The following is a 17854-nucleotide window of genomic DNA, read 5'->3' as shown; positions in this document are numbered from 1 at the left end:
GGGGTTGGATCTAAGGGGAGCCTCTGAGGGAAAAGCGCGTGCACGTCAGTGAATTTTGCCCGGTCGGAGGCGCGGTGGTATTTATGAGGGAAGAAGGCAAACTCCGCTGAGCGGTTGACTTGTCTCTAACGGGGTGGCCAACTTGGCAAGGGGATTGGGTCTGAGGGGATAGAAAAATTTAGTTGACCGAGTTTTGTATCAAAACGATTATGGGGTGGTGCACGGGCCATTGTCACCGTCATTGTCATGGATGTGGGTGGCTGGGGATGATAATATGGTAGAGGTTGGTAGTATCATGATAATGAGATTGATTAAGACGAAAGACATTTTAAATCAGTTAAAAAATTTCAAGTTATTGGATTGATCATGGTTGTTCTCGAATATACATATGCATTATGCATAGCTGATTCAGAGCTTAATACGATCTAGAACTCATAAAACCATCCAATTGAATGTGGCTGGTGAGGACAGATCAAAATGGAAGGGGAAGGTCCCCAATCCCGAAAAGACACGGATGGGATTGATGACGGCCCCGTAATGCCACCGTTTCCCGAGCATCGTCTTACAAGATGATCGAATTCAATTAAGGGACAAACAAATGTCGTGAAACTTGAAAAGTATCATCACATGTTTATCAGATGAAGATCTTTGACTTGTGGTGATGAGATGATAAGCTTAAAAACGGTCTTGGAAACAGATCCCATTTTATACTGAAGCACGTGCATCACCTTCATGACACCTCTCTTACACGTTCGCGTCGCGTCAAATCCAGTATGCAACAAAGCGCTGTAGTCACTTAACAGCTTTCACCCTTCTACCGAAACTGGGACGCATCATACCCAAGCCGAGACATGGGTCCACATTGGATCTCAACTCGAGGGAAGGGCAAGCATCAAGTGACCCCCCCGTTGGCAAACAATGAATAAGACAGGCAATCACATCGGGTTTTGTCTTGTGTTCCCGAGATCTGTGTCATTGCGTAACTGGAAACATTTACATGATGCTGGCTCTTGTTTGTACTTCATATCTCCTGAGGCCACGGACTACAGGATGATCCCTCCGGAAGCGAACATGAAGGTTGCGGATGTGACCAATTGCAGCTTATCTCAACTCCACTATATATCCACTTCGTCCAATCAACGCTATCTTCATTTAGAGTCTGCAGTGAGGCCAATCACTGTAATTAAATGGCTCTCCCAAGCTAAAGGCCAGGCCGCATTAGGCCAATCATAGACTCTAAGCGGCTAGGATATTCTCCTCGCCGACGGAAGCCAGAAACAGCCACATCCATGACTCATCTTGTGGCACTCATTCTGTGGCTGCACACGTGATCATCCGACTCTAATCTTATCGCTTGTGGGGCAACCACCAGAGCCAAGCTGGGGTTCCAGAAAAAAAGTTCCTTCACTCGAGACCAAGCGACGGCTTCGTCAAATTTTCCATTGATAACGTTCAACAGTATCACTTTTCCTCATTTATTACGGGAAAGATACTATACAAAGAAACAAGAGTCGCATTAATACCTTGTTCCTTAAATTGATCACCCGTCGTTGAATCCCATCATCGACAAATCCCTGCACGCGACTGCTTAGCATCTACTGCGCTTCACATCAAAAACCACACATAATGTCAACAAAACGCAAAGCGCCGGTCAAGCTGGCCGCTCCCGTCGCTAGATCCAGCGCTCGAATTCCCAACAAGTCCGTCATCGACGAGTCAAAGGCCTCCATCGCCGGCCCCGATGCCCTCCAGCCGTCACAGGTTGAGACCATTGAGATCTCGTCCGATAACGACAGCGACGAAGATATCTCCGATGCTGAGAGTCCAGAGGAGGGGCAGACCGCTCAGGAATCTGCTGTGACAAACACCCGCCAAAAGGCCGCCAAGCAAAAGACCAATGGCCAGTCCAACGACGAGGAATCAGACGCTGAGGGCACATCTCCTTCTTTTGGAGAGCTTCTTCGTGCAGAGAACGACATTATTGATGTTCCCTCTGCACTTAACGGCGCAGTTGTTTCTCAGCCTTCGCGAAACGCCATTGTGCCTCCGACACACCAGTCCCTTACCACCGTCCTCTCTCAGGCCCTCCGCACCGATGACACAGACCTTCTCGAGTCGTGTCTGCACACCACCGATCTCCCCACCATCCGCAACACCATTGAGCGCCTCGATAGTGCCCTCGCCGGTACTCTTCTCACTAAGCTCGCCGCTCGCTTGTACCGCCGTCCTGGCCGCGCCGGAAACCTTATGACTTGGGTTCAGTGGACACTAGTCGCCCATGGAGGTGCTCTTGCAACCCAGCCCAAGGTTATTCACAGCCTCAGCGGTTTGCAAAAGGTTCTCGCTGAGCGCGCCAAGGGCCTGTCAAGTCTTCTCGCCCTAAAGGGTAAGCTCGATATGCTCGAGGGCCAGATGGATCTCCGTCGCAAGATGTCGCGCCCCGGTCTTCACAACGGCGACAACTCGGACTCTGACGAAGACGAGGATGAGGATGTTATCTGGGTCGAGGGTGAGGACGATGCTGCGCGTACACCTGGTCGAAGGCGCGGTCTTGACACCGAATTTGACGACTCAGACGATGATGTTCCTATCACCAATGGCTTTGTTGGCGATTCTGACGATGAGGAGGATTCAGCTGGCGAGGAAGATGATAGCGACGCTGAGGAGTCTTTGGATGAGGATGAGGTCAACCATGATGATGTGGACGAGTCTATGGGTGAGGATGAGGAGAGCGATGTCGAAGCTGCATCTGCACCACCATCCAAATTGCAAAAGACAGCTGGTAGCTTCGGCAAGCGGAGGTGAAGCAAAGAATTTCAAAAGCATGTAGAAGATTGAAAAGGGGGGAGGGAAGGCTTGTTATCATCCTGGCGTTGGTCTTGTAGACATTGGGTTGCTTAATTTTTCTGTATGTCTGTTTCTTGCAATATGACGAGTTGATACCTCCCCATGCTTTGCATCATTGTTGAATATTTGGACTTCAGTAGTTTTGGTCATGTCATCGTATTCATGCTCCTATTCTAAAACTACATGCCACCGGATTGAAGAAGCAATCCCCGAAAAAACATATTAAAACGATTAGATTTGTCAAAAATAGCTGTATCCTTCCAGCTTCGCAAGTATTTCCAGCGCCATGCAATGCTAGGTGCCATGCAGAACAAGAAAAACAGATTCCTCGAGTGTAATCCCACCATTGACCTCTATCCACAACACCAGTGATAGCAATGCTCTAATAAGCTGCCCTTTCCTTTCTATGTTTCCTCAAAATAGTACAGTAGATGTATCTCAAGATGCGGCGTCTTGATAAAAGACCTTTTGCAAATGATGTCCATAGCCAAAGTATGCTATTGACTTCCTTATGGGTGGACACCCTGACGCCATTGCTCGATTCTGTTGGACGAACCACCTTGTCCAGGCATTTGCATACCAGGTTGCAACATGCCTCCACCATAGACACTCATGGCACCAGCGCCGTAAGGGCTCATGCCGTTAGGCATGCCATTATATCCCATATTCATCGCGCCCAAGTTTGTTGCTGAACCGCCATATGGAGCTTGCTGCATAGGAGCTCCGTAAGTACTGAACACAGCACTCTTTCGGTGGTTAAGAGCTGGTTGATTGAATAGTTGCGTATGAAGGGCAGGAGAGGACATGGCCGCTTGGGAGTTCTGGCCACCAAGGCCATTATTAAAAGTGCCTCCACGATAACCTCCAGATTGCGCATTGCTAGGACCACCCAAAGCCTGCGGCATTTGGCTTCGATAAGCGGCCATCTTAGCGTCACGCTCTCTCAGAAGCCTCCTCTCATGTTCCAGACGCGCGCGTTCTTCCTGAGCTTGGTTGGTCTCCCTCTTAGGGTGGGCAGATAGGACGTTTGATAGATGGTGCATTCGCCCGTTGATACCTGGGATCGGTGCCGCTGCCTCTGCCTCTTCGGCACTGGCGTTCAGCTGGTTGAAACTCATCTCACGCTCACGGGCTTCTCGCTCAGCTTGTAGACGTTTTCGTCGTTGACCTAGGGTTTCCTCCTCGCCCAACTTGGGCTTATTTTCTTCCTCCTTCTTCTTCTTCTCTTCGGGGTCCTCGAACTGATTGAGAAGCTCAACGGAGAACGCACTGCTGACGGGTCGGGCTTTAGGCAGTAGGTTCTCCGCCTCCTCCTTGGCCGCAAGGCGTCGCTTTCTATCAGCAAGAGTCTCTCCTTCGAATTCATCATCCGGCTCGGTCGATGCATTTTGCACTGAAAGTTGCGCCACAGATTGGTGTGCCGAATGAGGTGTCGTAGGAAGATGATTGGCGCTCAGGTTGTTCATGCTAGGCCTGTGGCTAATCATCATAGACCGAGGATCTTGACCATGCAGACGAGCTCGGCGGTGACTGAGAGGTTCGTTCTCTTCCATCTCACGACGCTCCATCAAGCCAATAGGGCGTTGCAGATCCATAACGTTCTTTGCACCCTGGTTACGTGCTGCAATAACAGCCAGAGGGATATCCTCATCACCGGAATCCTCATCAACAGCTTGTGTCTGGCCATCTTCCCACGCCAGGTTAATACGCTTGTTGTTCCTTGCCTTTTTCTGAGTCTCGGCAACGGCATCCATTTCCAGCAATGTCGCGTGCATACCACCGGGGAACGTTCGCTGGGTGCGTTCCTTTTGTTGCTGCTTTCGCAACTGTAGCTCGGCCAAAAGCGTTGTCGGAGGTCCATTATAGCCTTCCTCGTCAGACAGGTCCTCAGCTTCTTCTTTGGCGGCTTGTTGCTCATCATCGCTATGGCCATCGCTACGACCATCTACGCTGCGGGCTAGTCCGTCATGCTCATTTGCATTTGTGTCAGCGTTGACAGGACCCAGGCCAGACTCTGACTGTGCCTTGTGATCCTTGTCATCATCACTGACATGGCTGTGACGTTTGCCAAGCCACATAAATGAGGAACGTTTTCTGGCATGCTTCTTATCACCTTCGGGCTGAAGAACAGTGGATGCAGCAACTGAAGCTCGCTTCTTTTCTTTGCCGTAAACCTCCTTTCCGAGTCTGCCGGCACGTTCATGGTCGGTGAAAGCACTGACAGGGGCGTTCGCCGAAGCATCCAGAATACTTTCGAGGGTGGCCATAGCTGAGCCGTCCTTGACTTCGATTTCTCCCTGAGTGGTGTCCGGGAGATCAAAGTAGGCACTCGCTCTCAATTGCGGTGGCAGGTTTGACATTCTCGACTTTCGCTTGTCAAGTTCGTTCCGAGACAACCGTTGAGGGCGCCTCAGTGTCTCAATCGGAGCATTGGCATTGGCTTCAGGTTGCACAGCAGGAGGAACATCTTGATCTGAGTGCACAGAACGGATTGTCTCTGGTTCCTGACCCAGATTGCCAAATCCATCGGTTGATAAAGCAGCAAATGATTCTCGATGACCAGCAAGAGGATCAGGTAGCCAGGAGTCTCTGGTAGTGTCGCGCTCTTGTGCCTTTGCATCCGCATCTAGCATCTTCGATTGCCTATTGCCTTCGAACATAGCACTCATCACCTGGGAGCGTCGCTTATTTCTTTCGTTGGCCTTGGGTTTATTAGACAGCTTGGGAGGTAGGTTGAGCATGGCGGGAACTCGAGCAGGGTAGTAAAGCATCTGTTGACCGGACTCGGGGTCAAAGTAAGACTGTGGCCGAACATTATCGGAATGGTGCATTTGTCGCTGTTGAGGTCGAGATTGGGGTTGAGGTTCCAGATCATCGGGAAGAGAGTAAGGATCATCTTGCTCGGGCACCCAGTGAACACCATCAAAGTCACCAAATGCATCCTGGCATTGTTGGAAAGTTGTATCGGAATGTGAACTTCCGGGTCGCTGAGGATCCCTAGACTCTTGATCTGCAAGAAGACCAGTGCTTGCGTCGGGGTGCGGATGCTCATTCTTGTGGTTCACAAAATCGTCGTCTCCCATCATATTTTGGAATACGTCGGTGGCGGGCATGTTGGCATCGCGGAGTTCATCGGGGAGGAGAGATTCACCCTCGGGGTTCTTGACAGGAGATTTGTCGGCCATGTCGAGGACGTCTTGGGTTAGTGCAATAGGTTCTGATTCCGAGATCTCAGCAAGTGAGACTTTCGTCGACCGGACACTTCTAACAGATGCCTTGCCTGGGCCGTGACGGGATAAAACTGTATCGAGATCAAAGTCTGGTCGGCCAGCCGAATTCTTGGATCCTGATCGAAGACGTCCGGTAAAGGAGTGATTAGGCGAAAGTACGTATCCACCGGGAGAATAGCCACCGTGGCGTGCAGCGTTGTTTGTAGAAACGATAGACGAAGCGATGGAAGGATGTCGTCTCAGTTGTTCGATAGCGGAGCCGGGGTTACTGGTGAAATCGTCAATGGAGCCTGAGGCTTTGACGCTGGCAGCAAGGATAGAAGAACGTCTGCTATCGGATCGCTTTAATTCAGTATGTAAATCTCGAATCGCATCGTCGATAGAACTGGTCATAGACAATCGTTCGGCGGTCGCTTCGAGTTGTGCGATGTTCCCGACGTATGCTCCAGATCGAGCCTGGGAGGTGATGTCGGGAGTTGGATGTTGGATATTGAGCGAAGGGGAATCGGGCGCTGTACGAACAATGGGTCTTGGCGTGGGCTTGACAAAACTCGTATCGAGTTTTATGCCACCAACTCGAGAAGAAAGGGATGTTGTGTGAGAGGGAGGAAAGTCGTTGTCGCGGGAGTCGTGTGAGGAATGGCCGTTGCGGTGTCTTTGATGCCCAGGGGGAACAGAATTGTTGCTAGTGGAGGCCGTGCTTGACATGGCCTGGGTGGCGCCCTGAGTAGCACTACAGTGGCTGCTTGCCTGTGCCTGTGCTGTGGCTATCCCTGATGCAGGGGGCCTTTCAACCGATAAAGGCCCTACAGATGCTGGAGCAGTCTCGTATTGCTGATTTCTGCTGGAACTATCTATTCGATACTCGTGCTGATCGGAATGAGGGCCCCTGAACCAAAGACTGGTGTCGCCGATATTTGATGGGGCGCTGCTATTTTGGGCAGCGAAGCCTGTCGTATTTGATGCAGCTCCAGCTGGCGAGATGACTTTTGGCTGCGCAACGACTTTTAATGGCTTTGTTTGGTCGTATTCTTGGGATCTCCAATACGATTGCCGATTAGAAGTTTGTTGTAACTTTGATTCCTTCTCGATTGATCCAGAAACGTTATCCTCATGAGCGGCACGTGTCTGTTCGGCGAGGCCGCCATCTGCATCTGTCCCTGTACATCCAAGAGGATCTGCGTTGCGCTGGCTCTTAGTGCTAGGGTCCGAAGGTCTAGCGGGCGACCCCGCTGTAATCACTGGCGATTGGTTGGATGACGCTATGGGTTTGTCGAGACCAGCACTAACACTGCTTGACTCAAGACCATTCGAGATGGATTTGTCGATGTCGAGAAAGCATGAATCGTCCATTATGCTGAGTGGTGTTGATGTTTGGTCGGCCAGCGACTGAAACGAGACCAGCTCAGGACTTGTTGTTTGAGGCGTTGAAAGAAGAGATGATAGTACAGGTTCCATAAGGGTGTCGTCGTTCTCTTGGCCGCGGTCGGATATTGTAGCCTTTGGAGAAGTCATGATGACTGATTGGTGAGCGCAAAAGTCGAGCGATCCTGCGCCAACCGAACAAGGCAGGGAGGAAGCTGCCTTTGTGTTAATTCTTATCAAGCAAGGATGCGCTTAGCATCCGGATCGTCGTTCCAGACAGGGAATTGGATATAAATGGACAAGATTGTCCAAGTTCGGTACCAAGTACCCGAATGTAATCAAGGACGACGGCGCAGCACAACACGGCAGAGCGAATGCACTGACAACTGTTATCGAACTGTAGTTTGTAGCGTGGTAATGGAAGGTCACGGGTCAGCATCCCATGATATGCTGGGCTGAAGTCGGTGTGCTGTAATGATAGTCTGCTGCAGGTGTCGCGGTTTCGGTAGTAGCTTGACGATAGTGGGAAGCCGGTGTCAGACCAGGGTCGAGAGCTCGAGCGCAAGGACCTTGAAGCTGTTGGATGAAGAGAATTGGATCAAGAAAAAGGTCACGGCGCGACAGCGCGAAGATGTCTAGAAGTAAAGTTAGGATGGCTGGTCCAAAACGGCGAGACTTTTGTCCAGAGTTTGACGAACGGATATTTGAAGGCAGGGGTCCTTGTAGAAACGGGAACAAGGCGGGGAGTCAAACGTCGACTTTGATATAAGCAAGACCGAAATGGCTGGAGAGTATAATAACTATTGCCAGCGCAGCACAGACTTGCACTGCAAAAAAAGATGAATTAGCTGGATCGAATTGGTAATGTAGCGCAACGCACAAGCCAAGTAGAAAGGTATCCGGGTGTTTCAATGCTGGGTCGCGTCGCATGGAGAGACAGGATGATCCAGGTACCGAGCGAACCAGGTACGCTCGGAAAGGCCCGCAACTCAAGACAAAGACAAACAAGAAGACAGATATGAGATGAAATGAGACGATGGATGCAGGGAACGAAAAAGAAAAAAAAAGTGGCTACGAGGAGAATTGGCTCGTACCTGACGGCGCGCATTTGCAGGCGCAGTGCGACGAGGAAGCTTTAAAAGAGTCGATATAATCGTTGAAGCGCAGTGCACGGTCGTGTATGCACCTCTCAGGTCAGACAAGTACGCAAGTTCCCAGGCGTACAAGAAGCAAACAACGAGATAAAGGGTCGGTCAGAGTTGTACAGGTCGCGGTACGGCTGATGTTGGCAGAGAGATTGGTCCGCTGTATTGCGTAACAATGGTATCGGCGCAAAGAAGAAAAGAAGGACCCCAATGTCGCAAAGTTGTAAAAAGTTGGAAGTTGGAGAAGGATGCTTGCCCGGTGACTTAAGTGGGACGATACCAAGACTTTTCATCCGTCAATTCAATGGATGAGACGTTGATTGAATCGCGCAAAATGAGTGAGTGAATGTTGTTTATGGAACAGTCAAAGTAAATAATCTTAAACCTAAAAGTTAAAACAGAGTTGAGGCTTCACTCTGAGAAGGCAGCTTTACCATAATGATTGAGAACGGCATGGGATGCCACACTCTACAATCTACACTAAACCCGCCCATGAACAAGTCTAACTTGATCAATCCTAAAGGGATGGCTCGATAAGCCAATGCATGCCTAGATCTGCTATAAGGCTCAGCTGATATTGCAACAACAGCATCCCTTGATACCTTTACGATAATACATGCCCCGTACCTCTCTCAAGATCTCTTTGACTTTGAGAAATGATCAGATCGCGATGTTATGGGTCTCTTTTCTCATTTCCATCCATTCAATGTAACTCGACCAACCATCGGAAACTAGAAACGCCAGTCTCCACAAGATTGATCCTTCTTTTTTCCCCGTCGACCAATGATCTAATACCGAAAAAAGAAACAAAAAAGAAGACTTTTCTCTCGCATGTTTTACCTCGTTTCGCATGCGGGCCCAGGCTCATCCCCCAGATTTCTCAACCCTCCATGATCTAACAAAACAACAAATAATCTTCCAATGGTCATCAACAAGATACCATTTTCTGGCTGTGGCTTTGGATAGCGCCGCTGATAACTGTCGAATCCTACGCTGAAATAGTTACCCACCATCTTTTCGTCATGTTCTGCCCTGTTTTTGGTTCCCCGGAAGCGGCAGAGGAGTTCAACGCCAACTCTACCGAAGAATCCACCCGCGGCCAAGTTTCTAGTCCCTGTTCCTCATGGCTTTTGCGGTTTCCCATAGGCCCAATGCTACCTTTAGTGCTAGTCCCTGGATGCTCCGCTCAACTGCAAAGCAGCCGCAGATGGCTTGGCTTGGCTGAAGCAATGTCGCGGTGAAAAACGAACGGCGTGCGCATCAAGATTCGACCATGATGACGACGACTAATGTCAGACTTTGACCTCGCTCCGTGCCGCACCGCTTACAGCAATAAATGAACAAGTGGTCGGCAATGTCTTGGCTTGTAACAGTATATCAAGAATTTTGATATCTGGGCTACCTCTCAATCTCGATCATCGACAGGGGTTTTAATGGGCACACCAAAGCTCTGGGCTGTTTTGACCAGGATTATCGTGGTTTCAACATCAAAAACGCCTCCAGCAGTTCGCAACGGTCAAGCCTCAACGACACAAACTCTTGTCAACGTTTTCTCATCTGCAAAACCGCCATTTGCAACCCCGTTGCCGGTTTCATTATCTTGCCAGCCACTGTTGCAGAAAACCACATTGTGGCGCCTGCACCCCTGGTTCACCACGTTGGATCCTGGTCATTTAAACAGGTGGCAGCCAGGGAATACGTCGCTATCTCATCATTTCATGCAGGGGCATGTGGTCCTTTGTATCTGCGTTGTAGCTCTAAAATGGTAAAGTCTGAAACCAAGAAGCAACTCAACTCTGCGTAAGAGAGCCGCTATCTTCCGGAGGGTCCAGTTACATCGTGATGTTACTGTTGCAATCGGCTTCTTGTCCAAAACCCGGGTTGCCGGGTCATGTTTTTGTTATGGGTGTCCTGAAACAGCGGCAGTTGGGGCTCTATTATTAGGAGAGCTTTTTTACTATTATCTCGACTCATGTTGCTCTTTGGCGATTCAAGACTGAACGGACAGATGTTCAATCAGAAACTGGCCAATGTTTCCTGAATTGCGTGCTTGCTTCTGTGCTATCTTCGACCCAGCAGGCTTGAAGCAGAAATGTCCGATGGGGTAAATCACGTTTCATTCGCGGAGTTTGATCGGTACCTAGATCTACTATTATAGACCAGGGAGATCTTACTCAACTGCATGTCAACGTTAGACTTAACAGCGGTAGTTTCGGCTTTCATGGTGCAGTGAGCGTTTACACGGCATGGAATGCAGATAAAAAGGTATTGTTCAACCATGAGAGAGCATCAATCATGAATAATGGCCGCTCTCCTTTTTCGAGACGTCATGTTCATATATGGAGTAATACAGTTCGAGGGCTGTCATTAGAACGAAACCGATCTGTGTGTTTCCTAAATAAGATGCTATATGCAACGCTGGTTATGTCTTAAGTACAATCCATGGATATCTATCACTCGAAATCCAATTCCTAACTCCCTGCCCTTTATGTGCTGAATTACCATCCATCTCAAGTCTTCGGCTCCTGCGGTTGAGGTCGTGTCTCTGCTTCCCCCTCCGCCTCCGACTCTCCCACGGATGGGCCTGAATTCTCCAATCTCTGCCGCTCGTCCATCGTGAGTTCGCTCTTAGCGGACCCAATCCGAATGAACGGGATGAAGAGTAACGGAATCGATGCCACGCCGAAGGCTAGCCAGAAAGCCACCTTATAGCTCTTTCGAAGTCCCAGGTTCGCCGTCTCTGCAACCGCAATGTCTGCAATACCGAGGAAGAAACTGATTCCTAGGAATAGAACACTGTTGATCAAAGCTCCCGCGAGTCCCTGTCGATGGCTCGGCATGTTGGTCGTCAGGAAGATGTTACTAACGGTAAAAGTGATGTCGATGCCGATAGTACAGCAGACCATTGCTGGGAAAACCCAAGCCCAGTAGTTCGGATTTTCAGGCATGAGGGCGAACAGCAACATGGTAATCGCATTGGCCAGTGACGAGATGAAAAGCAACACTCGTCCTGGCAGGAAGTGTAATGTGAAGCCTCCGACGGTGCCGATGATAAGACCACCAACGCACATTGGAATGTACCAGACGGCAGTGATGAGTGGTGACCTATGTAATACCAACTCCATATAGAAGCTCGAATAGAAGAGGAAGAGCCCAAAGGTGCCGAAAGCCATAAAGAGGACGGCTAGCAAACGATTCATTCCCTTGGGCGCAAAGAGGTCGGCTGGCAATAGAGGAACTCGGGCTTTATGCGTTTCGACGTACCATGCGCTGGCGAGGAACATGACACCGAGTATCAATGTGACAATGATATAGGGTGTAGCCCAGCCGTGGGGAGCATGCGAACTATCTGTTAGAGAGTAGACAACGAGGAGAAGGCCTGGTACAATAGTTCCAACACCCCACCAGTCCATAGGGATATCGGTATTTCTGTCGCGGTAGTCGAAGGGTACAGCGAGAAGTGAAACTGTAGAAACGACAGCAAAAACGATAGTGCCAATCCAAAAGTACCAGCGCCAATCAAGAAACTCTGCTGTCAGACCTGCAACAAAGATACCAAAGAAGAATCCTAGCGGTGCAAATGCTCCGTATAAAGCGAAGATGAGGTTCTTTCGAGGTCCAGGACGATAGAACTTGCCCATCAGCATAACGCCACCAGGAAGATATGCAGCAGGGCCAAAACCTTGAAGAGCTCGGCAGAAGATAAGCATCATGTAGTTCTTGCTGAAACCAGCAATGAGAGCCCAGAGCAAGAACCACAGGAGACCACCATTAAAGACAATGTATCCGCCATACATATCGCTTAGACGGCCCATAGGTAGAAGCATGGCTCCTGTGATGAGGGAGAAGACGCTTGAAGGCCATGTTTGTGATGCAGCTGGGATATTGAGTTCTTCGGCTAATGGTGGAAGGATAACATGAAATCCACTGACGAAGAATTCCTGATGATGTCAGTGTCTGCATAGAACAGTGGTGTGATATAGAACGATGATCATGAGATATAGAACTTACAGCCATTAGCATCGAGCAGAAAACAGAGAAACCAAATCCTAGTTCGGCCCATATTGACTTAAACACTTCAGGTCGTTGACGACCGAGCTTCTCAACATCCATCGATGAGTCCCGGCTCCGTCCAGCCTGGACCCCAGGATTCTCCTCATCAGTTCGACTCATGATATACACATTTATTAAAAAAGGGATAAGACAAGATAAGATAACAATAATATTTAACCGTCTAATCGTAAACCGAGGCTATAATATAAGAAAAAATAAAATCAGAGGATACCATCACGCTTTGTAGTATCTCGAAATCTCGCTTGCCCCGTCATTGACCATGCTTGGCGAGTGGATCGAGTGTGGAAAAAATTGCCTCCTTCGGTATAGCGGCATGAAGCTGACAAAACATTCGATTCAAGGGAGTAAAAAAATGCTTGACAAATGCCGATGTGACGCCCGAGGCGATGCTGTTTTTGCTAATATGACGACCGAGTCGTGGAGTTGAGGGCGTGAGATGACGACCTGGCTGAGACTTCTGGGGGGGATTGGGTGATATTTATGACGACCCGGTGCAGGAATTTGTAAGATGAGATTATTAATTACTTTGTGAATTAATCAGCTCTTTTAGAAATGCTGAAGTTAATAACGTTGAAGAACGAGCTGTGCGAGAAATTCATGGTGTTTTTGATACCATGGCTTCAGCTCACTTAGTATGGCCTGACTCTCTGAGTAGCACCCATCGGCTAACTTAGTTACACATCGTCTAGATGATATTTCCCCAGATTTTGCCTCTTTCCTCATCTACCGCTGTCCGAGGGTTGCGAGGACTCCGGGGAGCGGGGCTCGGCAGTTGGATGGCAGATAAAATGATACTCTTTGTTGAGTTTGACAGCACAACTTTCTCTTATAAGCGAGCACAATTAGCCGCCTGATCTTCTGAGGACCTTTCGACTGAGCAACCGTTTGTCTATGAGATATACCTACTATGCAACGGTTTGCAAGACCGAGTCTCGTTTGACACCAGAACCAACGGTGCAAACCCTCAAACAAAGGGTGCAGTCTTATTCGATGCGTGAGACGTCGCTATTACAGCCTTCGAATTATCAACACGACTTCATGGTACTGCGACATCGTCGACAGCACGCCATTGTGTCAAGAAATTGTATTTCATTGCCCATAAGGAGTTAGTCTTGGCCGAAAGATCATATTTTCTTCGAGGATATAAAGACAGCTTTAGGTCAGCTAAGTTCGCAAGATCCTTGAGTCGACTCATCTTCGATTGGCCAGCCGAATAGCACGTTGCATCTTAAAGTGCCAGCATATCAAAACCTCTCACTGATTAGGGCGATGTCATCCTGCTCCCGCGGTTGCACATGAGAACCTTTCTGGTCTATACAGCGTTTGCCTGCTATCACATGGAGGTCGGGTCGCTCGTGCGGTTCTCCAACATCACCGCTCACTAATCAACAGCAAAGTCGGGTGCAAAATAAACGAGAACGAGGGACACGGTTCATTGAACCAGCATCTGAGATTCTCTCAAGAAAACAGTCCTAATTCCTGTCCTTGAACTAGGTCATCGCTTTCTTCAACTGTTGATGGCCGCGCAGTTTGGGCTACCCGGGCGAAGAGCAGCCGCTCATATGCTGAAAACCATGACTCCTCGAGCGAGAGAGCAAAGATCGACACCAATTGATAAGGTCATGGCCTCATAAAGGATATTGTACTTAGATCGACGATTATTTTTGTAGATCGCCAATATCGACGCTTAATACGAGAAGCTTTCGGGGGTGAAGGAAGGCCAAGATGAATGATCGTCGCACTGAGAACGGGCGCTTCCATCGTGATATCGAATACTGTAGATGGTAATATTCCACCAACGTTACAAAATGACTCTCCCCTCAAGTGACAATCTCAAAAGTATAGTGACTCGTTGGAATAAAGTTACAAGCTTCACGTCGTGATAAGACCCTGCGAAACAATCATTCTCCGCTTCTCCGCAAAGGTCAATTGCAAATCGATACAGACCAGCTCAATGAGTCGCGCACGTGAAACAGGACTTGTAGATCTTGAAGCACGACTCGGGGAAACAACTGACGTCGTGAACTCTGACTGTACGACGGACCCTTTATGATCCGCGGTTGAAGATCAGCGTTTTCAACACAGGCGGTTGGCTAGATGGTAGAACCGCATTCCAGAAGGCAATGGGCTTCGTTTGCACAAAAGGTTAATTCAGGGCTGATGCTCTAGGCCTAGACTTATCGAGAATTTGGGAGGCGAACTTGAATCTTAGAAACACATGGCGAGTGGAGTTGATCTCAAGATGATGGGGTAAGTATCTCTTGCAAGCGATCTCAGCTGGAAGTTTACTCCGTTGATGGGATAGCTATGCCGACTTCGGCGTGGAAATGATGGGGAAGTGAGACATCTCGATGCTGTTTGGGGTACCACGACTTCCATGTGATACATAACACAGGCCAAGGTTCGTTGCCACGGTTTGAGATGCCACAAAGAGCAGCATTGAGTCCTTCGTTGAATGGGAGACGAAGCAACAAACTTTTACAAGAATACAACATTGATGGCAGAACAAAGAGATCAAAGTTTCAGTCTTCAAGCGGTGTGCATCAAGTAGCACCACAAGACAAAGAGATCCATGTAAGTCATCAAGATCTCGAGAGAACAAGTCATGTTGTTTTTTCTCTTATTGACCGAAAACTCAATTTTACCGAATTGCCAAAAGTGAGATGGCATGGAAAATAGCCCACGTGTAATTGGATAAATACAAAGCTGGAACAAGATGCGGGTATCACCTGAGGTCAAGGGGCACGGGATAAAAGAGCCGCAATTGATTCGACGGACCGGGATAATTCTAACTCAACAACATCAGGAGAGCGTGGCCTCAGCAGATGGACAGGAAAAACTCCAAGGGCTGGGGGATTTCGTGTTTCTTCGTGATATGAAATGGCGGAGGTTTAGATCCATGATGCTTAGAGGGTCTCGTGTACTTTTAGCTTACGGCAGGGCTTCCGGAAAACAAGCATTGAACCAGGCCGGGCTGATGCGGTGAGTGCGGGGGATCAACGGGGAATATGTACTCTACTGCACTGTAAAGCAAGAGACCTGAGCGGTCGGTGATGGAAACATCAAGTGAAGCTTTGTTGCACTGCAGTGGAGTGTGTGTGCACAGTTCGAATGCAACGACTTGTTGTGGCTGCTGTGCTCAGATCTTGACTCTCAAGTTATCGCTTTCGGAAGCCGCTGGAGAAATTGAACTAGAGCACGCTACGGTATCGTATTGTGAGGGAGGGTTGTCAAGTTGAGAAGGGTGAGTGGCTGCCTTGGATGTGACGGCATAAGAAAGTGTGTGTGCTGCGTGCCCGTATGAGAAAACTCTGTAATGGTTGTGTCGCGTGGGGGGTTGAGTTTACGAAGTCGAGGTTCTATTGAACTTTCACGATGGCTTCAATTTCAGCCAAAGAGACATAATAACACGGAGATACCGCCATGCCAATTACACTGACTCACATACAAAGAATCAATTGTCGGAAATTTCTGAGACTAAATTCCAGCTCATCCTCAACGAAATAATGGCGTGGCTGCCGTGTAACACAGAACCTCAACAGTAACACGCATCTAGGGCTGCAACTGCAACCAACATCAGATCTCACAGCAGAGAAGGGGGCGCCTTTGAGGCTCTGGCTTGGCGAGGGTGTGACGCCTGTGACATACGGACCTGGCGATGGAGGGTTACAGCGTAACAATCAGAATCGCTGTTGTCTTTTGAGAAAAGATAAGAGACAAAGTCATGAGAATTCTTTATTCTTGGACTGGTCGCCACAATGGCCACGAGTTTACGGGCCTTTTAGTGAGGACCTTGGTTACACCTCTTTTGAAGTTTTGTGCATGTCTAGTTCAGTTTGTCCTGATCTAGTCGTCTAGGCTTTTGACAATAGTTTCAGAGTTTCGGTTCAGATGGAGTTGAAATAGTCGGTGAGGACGGAACTGCAGGAACGTCAATCCCTAGCAGCGGGTCGATGTCCATTTTGATTGTTTCCAGGTTTCTTGGGATGGGTGTTTCTCACCGGGGCTCTGCGGCTTCGGGGCCCGGGCGGGAACACCAGCAGAGCCCCCCGGGCGGACGCGGACGGCGGGTGGCGAGCTTGTATTAGAGGTCTTGGCTTGGTTATGTACGGTGTTTTATTGCGCGGGTTGGTCTTGGGATGAGATCATAGAGGCCTGGTCGATGATAGCCACATGAGGGACGATTGCTTGCATGTTGGTGTGATTGGAATTGTTGGACGTGGGGAGCTGACATTGCAATTAATCTGAGTACATTAATGAATCAAAGGGCATTGAGTGAAGTAACCTACCTGTGTGAGCTCAAGAGTAAAGTACTGTATATTCTGAGTCAGATGTGAAGCTCAGTACTATCGTGGGCTGAAAAGATGACCTCAGCACAGTAATATCCTGACTCTGGCGACTCTCACACTGTCCATCTACTCCTGATATCCCATGCTAATGAAACCCCACCATGGTCTTGACGGACTCCAAGACACCCCACCAAGAACTGGTCAGGGCTTGGCTTGACAGAATCAACGAGACATGATTCCCACGGGGAAACCGCTTTTGATGCTGGGGTAGAAAGCAGAGACACTCTCGCGAGCCTCACATTATGAGAATTTGAGCGCCCTGTTTGTGAACGACAAAGGGAAAATGCAGTGCCCAGATACGATGTGCGCTTGACGCGGCCCCTGAAAATGGGACCATGAATGAATATCATCATTGCCACCCACTTCAAGATCTGAGGGGACCTGTTCCAGTTTTGATTTTCAGGGTATGACAGGCGCCTGGGTTCTGAGTTACTGGAGGTGCCCGCTGGACTGGGCTGGCTAACGTTAGCTGGGCCGGCAGACCCTTCTCCTTGTGTTCCAGGGGTCTTTTTGCACTTTTGCCTCGGGAACTGGTGTCCGCGTCGTGTCATTCAAGGAGGCATGTGGGATGAGATGCTGAAAAACAAGAAACTCAGTAAAGACAGATAAGTAATTTGGTGATTCTTTTAGTTGGTCGTCTATAATTCTCTAAAACATATGATGATTTTGAGGCCGTGAATGGCAGCTGGACAATTGATAGCGAGGCTTAGGTCTTGGTCTTGGTCTGTTCGATAGTTTGTGGCGGCACTTCCAATGCGAGAATAGAGTCTGACCGGACATGGACTTGACACTCCATCCATTGACAAGGGTTCGTTGCCCGTTGATTTGACTGAAATGTGAACTT

At 49.0% G+C, this 17854-nt stretch overlaps 6 protein-coding genes across 6 annotated transcripts; 3 read left to right on the top strand and 3 right to left on the bottom strand.

Annotated features, from left to right (window-relative positions):
* Positions 1-1392: 1392 nt before the first annotated feature.
* Positions 1393-2985, top strand: BKA55DRAFT_562936 (Dip2/Utp12 family-domain-containing protein). The gene has a single exon (XM_046192344.1). The coding sequence runs from the start codon at positions 1627-1629 to the stop codon at positions 2803-2805; it is 1179 nt and encodes a 392-aa protein (XP_046052357.1). The 5' UTR covers positions 1393-1626; the 3' UTR covers positions 2806-2985.
* A 371-nt stretch (positions 2986-3356) lies between these two features.
* BKA55DRAFT_507415 (uncharacterized protein) lies at positions 3357-7592 on the bottom strand (the record flags this gene model as incomplete). The annotated part of the gene is made up of 1 exon (XM_046187338.1): positions 3357-7592. One exon carries the CDS (start codon positions 7590-7592, stop codon positions 3357-3359), a length of 4236 nt encoding a protein of 1411 aa, XP_046052356.1.
* A 656-nt stretch (positions 7593-8248) lies between these two features.
* Positions 8249-8700, bottom strand: BKA55DRAFT_302980 (uncharacterized protein). Its single transcript, XM_046185604.1, has one exon. The coding sequence runs from the start codon at positions 8548-8550 to the stop codon at positions 8287-8289; it is 264 nt and encodes an 87-aa protein (XP_046052355.1). The 5' UTR covers positions 8551-8700; the 3' UTR covers positions 8249-8286.
* Positions 8701-9875: 1175 nt separating this feature from the next.
* Positions 9876-10526, top strand: BKA55DRAFT_302835 (uncharacterized protein). The gene has a single exon (XM_046185603.1). The coding sequence runs from the start codon at positions 10021-10023 to the stop codon at positions 10354-10356; it is 336 nt and encodes a 111-aa protein (XP_046052354.1). The 5' UTR covers positions 9876-10020; the 3' UTR covers positions 10357-10526.
* Positions 10527-11097: 571 nt separating this feature from the next.
* Positions 11098-12760, bottom strand: BKA55DRAFT_505736 (major facilitator superfamily-domain-containing protein; the record flags this gene model as incomplete). The annotated part of the gene is made up of 2 exons (XM_046187213.1): positions 11098-12528; positions 12599-12760. 2 exons carry the CDS (start codon positions 12758-12760, stop codon positions 11098-11100), a joined length of 1593 nt encoding a protein of 530 aa, XP_046052353.1.
* Positions 12761-15082: 2322 nt separating this feature from the next.
* On the top strand, positions 15083-16749 carry BKA55DRAFT_537336 (uncharacterized protein; the record flags this gene model as incomplete). Its single annotated transcript, XM_046189902.1, has 5 exons — positions 15083-15235; positions 15378-15643; positions 15693-15877; positions 16242-16495; positions 16540-16749. 5 exons carry the CDS (start codon positions 15083-15085, stop codon positions 16747-16749), a joined length of 1068 nt encoding a protein of 355 aa, XP_046052352.1.
* Positions 16750-17854: the final 1105 nt, after the last annotated feature.

This window comes from Fusarium redolens, assembly GCF_020744475.1.
Source record: "Fusarium redolens strain MPI-CAGE-AT-0023 chromosome Unknown BKA55scaffold_5, whole genome shotgun sequence".
Classification (NCBI taxonomy): domain Eukaryota; kingdom Fungi; phylum Ascomycota; class Sordariomycetes; order Hypocreales; family Nectriaceae; genus Fusarium; species Fusarium redolens.
The sequence above is the reverse complement of the archived record's forward strand: the minus strand, read 5'-3'. Positions and strand labels throughout refer to the sequence as shown.